Consider the following 7,096-nt stretch of genomic DNA (forward strand, 5'->3'; position numbering starts at 1 on the left):
GACGGATGCCAACCCTGACGTTGTCCGCCCTTTGTGAAGGAATAATCTCATTTTGAATTGGCAAGAGGGGTGCGTGTGGGTTCGTTTTCCCTGCCCTGCAAGCTCAGAGGACGGAGTAGCCAATGTACGTTGGCGCGACGAGCTGCCCTCGGTCTGGCAGCGCACCGCCAGCTCTCCTTCGCAGAGGCTGGGGAGGACAAATGCGCTGGGAACCGTGAGATGACACAAAATTGGGTGGGATAGCGAATACCCAGGAAGACAGAAGCAAACTTCAAAGTGATCCTGATAGGCTGGAGTGCTGGGCTGAAAACAACAGGATGAAATTTAATAGGGATAAATGCCGAGTTCTACATTTAGGGAATAGAAACCAAAGGCACAGTTACAAGATGGGGGATACTCGGCTCAGCAATACTACAAACGAGAAGGATCTTGGAATTGTTGTAGATTGCAAGCTGAATAGGAGCCAACAGTGCGATAGGGCTGCAAGAAAGGCAAATGCTATTTTGGGCTGCATTCATAGAAGTATAGCTTCCAAATCGCGTGAGGTCCTGGTTCCTCTCTATTCAGCCCTGCTTAGGCCTCATCTAGAGTATTGCGTCCAGTTCTGGGCTCCACAATTCAAGAAGGACGCAGACAAGCTGGAGCGTGTTCAGAGGAGGGCAACCAGGATGATCAGGGGTCTGGAAACAAAGCCCTATGAAGAGAGACTGAAAGAACTGGGCCTGTTTAGCCTAGAGAAGAGAAGACTGAGGGGAGACATGAGAGCACTCTTCAAATACTTAAAAGGTTGTCCCACAGAGGAGGGCCAGGATCTCTTCTCGATCCTTCCAGAGTGCAGGACATGGAATAACGGCCTCAAGTTAAAGGAAGACAGATTCCAGCTGGACATGAGGAAAAACTTCCTGATTGTTAGAGCAGTACGACAATGGAATCAGTTCCCTAGGGAGGTTGTGGGCTCTCCCACACTAGAGGCCTTCAAGAGGCAGCTGGACAACCACCTGTCAGGGATGCTTTAGGGTGGATTCCTGCAGTGAGCAGGGGGTTGGACTCGATGGCCTTGTAGGCCCCTTCCAACTCTGCTATGCTATGATTCCAAGAGAATGTAACAGCTGAACAAACCGATGCCCCCCCCCCAAAAGCCTTCTGTTGCCAGTTGCAAAACAAACTTCCTGTTGATATTACCGTAGGCACGGAAAAACCATTACACCCCTCCACCCCCAAAGGTTGCCATCGGCCAGCGAAATGGGGAGCAGGCTCCCGCACCCCGTTTTTTAAACCGCTGGACAAAATATATTCAGAAAATATATTCCCTTCTTATTGTTTACTACAACTTTATTAGATTGTAAGCCTATGCGGCAGGGTCTTGCTATTTACTGTGTTATCTGTACAGCACCATGTACATCGATGGTGCTATATAAATAAATAATAATAATAATAAGAAACGGTAAGGCTCCGGTGGTTGAGGCTGTCAGGAGGGCCGGCGCCAGAGGTGGGCTTTATCAGGCACTTGCCAAGGGCCCAAAACGCAGCAGGGGCCCACGGACAAAGAATCCCACCGGAGTTGCCCTTCGTCTCCTCCATTGCTTGTTCCCCAGGCTCTCGCTCTGGCCCAGGTAATGGTGGTGCTGTGCAGGAGGAGAAGCAGGAGACGCCGCGACAATTTCGGTTTTGCTCCGTTCCTCCTCCTCCTCCTCCTCCTCGCCTCCTGAGTGCTTTCACCCCCCATTTCCGCCTCGCTTTGCAACTTTTTTTGCTTTTTAGAAAGACAAAAACGCATGCAAGAAAATCCCGCACGTTTCCGGACGCCCGTTTGCCTCCGGTGTTCGAACGGTCTTGCAAGCTTGCTTCCGCGCGTGGAACGCTCGGTGAAAAGGACGGAACGTCCCAGATGGAGTTGAGGCCATTAACTAGAGGCAGAGATGAGAGAGGGAGGGAAGCCTTCATTTGAGGCGGGCCTTCGCCCCAGGACAAGTTTTCCGCTCTGGCACATGCCGTGCAAAAAAGAAGACAGTTTCTTCTGCTGTTATGGCAAGCCCTGGCACAGCTACAATTAACGGGAAAAGGTGTCACAGCAGAAAGCTAAACGTTACGCCCTAGCGCCGTACACGGCTGCCACCCAAATGAAGCAATCAGGGCATTGAATCAAACGCGTTTGCCTGGGGGGGGGGGGGTGTGTTGAGCGGCCACTCCGAAGAAATGAAAGATGCCTGTCTGTCAGCCACAAGACCCACTTCCGCTTCCAGCTTTTATCACTCCGTCTAAGAGTGAAACCAGGTGCTGACAAGACTCCATCCAAAACAGCGCCGCTGAGACTCAAGAGGGAGGTTTCCGCACGTTCCGGCGAATCCCAAGGTGCGCAGAACTACAAGGTTTGCATGCTCAGTGGCCACGCTTTGATGAGGGGATCCCAGAATTCTCCCTCTCTCAAAACACTAGAACCCGGGGTCATGTCATGAAACGGATGGGTGGGAGATTCAGGACAGATAACAGGAAGGGCTTCTTCACACAATGCGTGGTTCAACTATGGAACTCACTACCACAAGATGTGGTGATGGTCACCAAGGCGGATAGCTTTAAAAGAAGGTTGGATGAATTCCTGGAGGAGAAGGCTATCCAGGGCTACTAGCCCTGATGGCTCTGTGCTACCTCCAGTATCCGAGACAGTAAGCCTGTGTGCACCAGTTGCTGGGGAACATGGGTGCTGTTGCACCATGTCCTGCCTTGTTGGTCCCTGGCTGATGGCTGGTCGGCCACTGTGTGAACAGAGTGCTGGACTAGATGGACCCTCGGTCTGATCCAGCATGGCAGTTCTGATGTTCTTATCCTAATCCTGGACTAACTTGCAGGGGTGTTGTAAGAAAGGCTGACTTAATGTCGGCAGAGGGCACCATATAGTATTCACGTAGCGATGAAGATTGTGACCAATCCAAATCCATGATAAATTAAACATAAACACCGGACCCTGCCGACTCTCCAATCTGACCTTACATTGTCCTGCGCCTGGTCTCCAGTTAACAAACCTGGACAGCAGGAAAAACTTCCTGACTGTTAGAGCAGTACGACAATGGAACCAGTGACCTAGGGAGGTGGTGGGCTCTCCCACACTAGAGGCCTTCAAGAGGCAGCTGGACAGCCCTCTGTCAGGGAGGCTTTAGGGTGGATTCCTGCATTGAGCAAGGGGTTGGACTTGATGGCCTTAGAGGCCCCTTCTGACTCTGCTATTCTATGGTTCTATGACCTTCAGCACACAAAAAACCAGTGGACTGCTGCTAACCTACGGCCCTTTCTCCGAAGTCAAAGCAAGGTGATAGCCCTCATGGTTTGGAAGAAGAGCAATTCAACTACGAACACAGGAGCAAATCTGAGCCGTCGTCCACCTAAGCTCAGACTCGTCTACACGGTTTTGCAGCAGCTGCTCACAGTTTCAGACACGCCTAGAACCTGGGGGATTTCTGCCTGCAAAGCAAGGATCCCCTCCCCTGCCCGATCTCAAAGCATTAACGTAAGGATTACAAGGTAATATATGCAAAGCACTTTGAACTCCTGAAATACGCTGTGTATAGCAGGAAATAATTGCAATAATACAATGCTACACGCAAGTGAAAGAACCCCATATTCACCCACCCACCCAGCCCCGTTTATTCCGCCACCGTGCCTCTGTCGTCTCTCTTGCGTTGATTTCTAGATTGTAAACGCCTGCGGGCAGGGACCTCTCCTCTTACCATTAGAATTACTCATTAAACAGCAGCAAGGATTACTTGCTCAACCTCGCAGGGCATGGAAGGACGGCTGAGACGACGACGACGTGCCGCGAATGCTTGGCGAAATTAAATGAAAAGGAATAAACAAAAACGATTCCCTGTTCTCTCAGCCCCTGGCTTCCAACACACCTCGGAAGGGATTCATAAATAAAGACGGAACCGAAATGGCCAAATAAAATTAAAATGAAATACAATACGGTGGACGATTTATAACGCATGCCACGCACTTTAAAAAGTTTACGTGGAAAGCGGATGTATTTTGCGGTCCTTCTTGCTCTCCTCCCAATTCCAGTTAAGGCGGGGTGTGTGTGTGATCATGATACCTGTAAGGACGGCTGGGTGCAAATCTCTCTGAACTGGGCTATGGATGGCCATCCATTCTGAGCTCCCTGCCATACAGGGGGAAAGGGTCAATATAATGCTGTCCTACCTAGCAGGGCTGTCGCGAGGAGGATTGAAACGGCAGCCACAAAGCATCGTCAGCACTTGAAATGGGCGAGGAATGAGCATTCATTCTCTCAGCCCCACACTTCCGTTACGGGAGAGGGACTTATTTATTTATTTATTTATTTATTGCACTTATATACCGCCCCCCCGCCCCCTTAGCCAGAGCTCTCTGGGCGGTTTTACATTATCATTGGAATACTAGCCTACCTCACAGGGTTGTTGCAAGGACAGCTGAAATGGGGCTCTGCATAAATTGTGTATTTATTTTCTCCCACCCACCCGGCTTCTCCATCTGTCATATTGGAAATTATTATAAAATCGGCCTTCCTGGCAGGACTGTGGTAAAGGAGGGCTGAGATAATACAGGATCGAGTGCTCTGAAATGGTCCAGAGATTGTGAAAAAACAGCACTTGCTATATTGAGGACGGGGAGGGGTGGGAAAATACTTCATTTATTATGACATTTATATCCTGCGTTTTTCCCTAAGACGGCGAATGCAATCCTCCTCTTCTCCGTATTATTATCACAACGACTCTGTGAGGTAGGTTAGGCTGAGGGTCAGGGACTGGCCCAAAGTCAACCAGAGAGCTTCCATGGCCAAGTGGAGACTTGAACCCAGACCATCGCAGTCCCAGTCCAGTGCTCCAACCGTTACACCACACTGACTCTCCATTTGACAGTTATAACGCCAGCCTACCTAATAGGGCTGTTGTGAAGAGAACTGAGATAACTCATGCAGAGGCCTATAACGACTACTCGTGGCTTTTCTCCCTTCCCCACGTCAGGAGAGGGATGGGAAAACATGACCCTCGCAACCCCAACCTACCCGGCAGGGCTGTTGTGCGGATGGTCGAGGCATGCTGGCTTTTTCCAACGCCAGCCCAGCTCTCCCCAGAAGTGATCACTGGCTCCGAATGTAAAAGGCTACAGGTCCCATCACCCCCAGCAAGCTCTTCAGGTGTGCTGGACTACAGCTCCCATCACGCTGACTGGAGATGTAATCCATTACATTCCGATGGATTCCCAATTGGCAAGAACCAACGATCTATCCTGGGGTCGTCTAGCTATGTCGGACAACATCACCCAGCATCCCCTGCCTGATATGAAGAGCTGTAGCCCAATGCACTTGCAGAGCTGGCTGGGGGTGATGGGACCTGTAGCCTTTTACATTCGGAGGGCACTCTATTAGCTAGAGCCAATGATCCATCCTGTGCCACCTGCCAGCTGTGATGGACTACAACTCCCATTACCACCCAGCACAACAGCAGTAGCCTAACGCACCTGCACAGATGTCCATGGGATGATGGGACCTATAGCAAGTTACCTTCCGATGGCACTCCATTGGCAGGAGCCAATTATCTACCTTGGTGCCCTCCAGCAGGGTTGGACTACAACACCCAGAATGATAACTATACCCTAATGCACCTGCAGAGTGGCCAGGGAGATGATGGGAGCTGTAGTCCACCGCCTTCCAACTGCAACCCAGCCAATTATCTACCTTGGTGCCCTCCAGCTGGGTCGGACTACAACTCTCAGCACCCTGATAGCTATACCCTAAAGCACCTGCAGAGTAACCAGGGAGATGATGGGAGCTGTAATCCACCGCTTTTCAACTGCACCCAGCCAATTATCCACCCTGGTGCCCTCCAGCTGGGTCGGACTACACCTCCCAGCACCCCCTACCCAGAATGATAGCTATTCCCTAATGCACCTGCAGAGTAGCCAGGGAGATGATGGGAGCTGTAGTCCACCGCCTTCCAACTGCACCCAGCCAATTATCTACCCTGGTGCCCTCCAGCTGGGTCGGACTACAACTCTCAGCACCCTGATAGCTATACCCTAAAGCACCTGCAGAGTAACCAGGGAGATGATGGGAGCTGTAGTCCACCGCTTTTCAACTGCACCCAGCCAATTATTCACCCTGGTGCCCTCCAGCTGGGTCGGACTACACCTCCCAGCACCCCCTACCCAGAATGACAGCTATTCCCTAATGCACCTGCAGAGTAGCCAGGGAGATGATGGGAGCTGTAGTCCACCGCCTTCCAACTGCAACCCAGCCAATTATCTACCTTGGTGTCCTCCAGCTGGGTCGGACTACAACTCCCAGCACCCTGATAGCTATACCCTAAAGCACCTGCAGAGTAACCAGGGAGATGTTGGGAGCTGTAGTCCACCGCCTTCCAACTGCAACCCAGCCAATTATCTACCCTGGTGCCCTCCAGCTGGGTCGGACTACAACTCCCAGCATCCTGATAGCTATACCCTAAAGCACCTGCAGAGTAACCAGGGAGATGATGGGAGCTGTAGTCCACCGCTTTTCAACTGCAACCCAGCCAATTATCCACCCTGGTGCCCTCCAGCTGGGTGGGACTACAACTCCCAGCACCCCCTACCCAGATTGATAACTATACCCTAAAGCACCTGCAGAGTGGCCAGGGAGATGATGGGAGCTGTAATCCACTGCTTTTCAACTGCAACCCAGCCAATTATCCACCCTGGTGCCCTCCAGCTGGGTCGGACTACAACTCCCATTATCCCCCCATGGAGGAGGGGGGGTGAGGAAGCTGGGAGCTGCAGCCCCACCCAGCTGGAGGCCGCCAGGGCGAGAGAGGCCGGCCCTTGCCCTCCTCCGCCGCCAGGCGGGTCTGGCCCAACCGGCCTACCTGGCAGGGCTGTTGTGAAGGGCGGCTGAGGGGGATAACGGCCGGCGCGGGCTGCGGGAGCCTCCCTCCGCCCCCCGCGCGCGGGCAGGTGCCGGGGCGGCGAGGGCCCCTCCGCCCCGCCCCGCCCTCCGCCCCCCAAGTACCTGTATGGGGGCCCGGCGGCGAACCCGTAGTAGTTGCTGGCCGCCATCTTGGCGTCTTCACAGGGCGGCCGGGGAGGTGAG

At 52.6% G+C, this 7,096-nt stretch overlaps 1 protein-coding gene across 3 annotated transcripts in view; it reads right to left on the bottom strand.

The window, feature by feature from the left end:
• Positions 1-7,096, bottom strand: part of ZFR2 (zinc finger RNA binding protein 2) — a 39,504-nt gene extending 32,408 nt beyond the window's left edge. For all 3 annotated transcript variants that reach the window (XM_063146924.1, XM_063146925.1, XM_063146923.1), the window contains exon 1: positions 7,016-7,096. In XM_063146924.1, coding sequence (XP_063002994.1) covers positions 7,016-7,062 — 47 coding nt within the window. In that variant the 5' untranslated portion in view covers positions 7,063-7,096. The remainder of the gene's footprint in view (positions 1-7,015) is intronic.

The sequence above is a fragment of the Elgaria multicarinata genome, chromosome 23 (assembly GCF_023053635.1).
Source record: "Elgaria multicarinata webbii isolate HBS135686 ecotype San Diego chromosome 23, rElgMul1.1.pri, whole genome shotgun sequence".
NCBI classification, from domain to species: domain Eukaryota; kingdom Metazoa; phylum Chordata; class Lepidosauria; order Squamata; family Anguidae; genus Elgaria; species Elgaria multicarinata.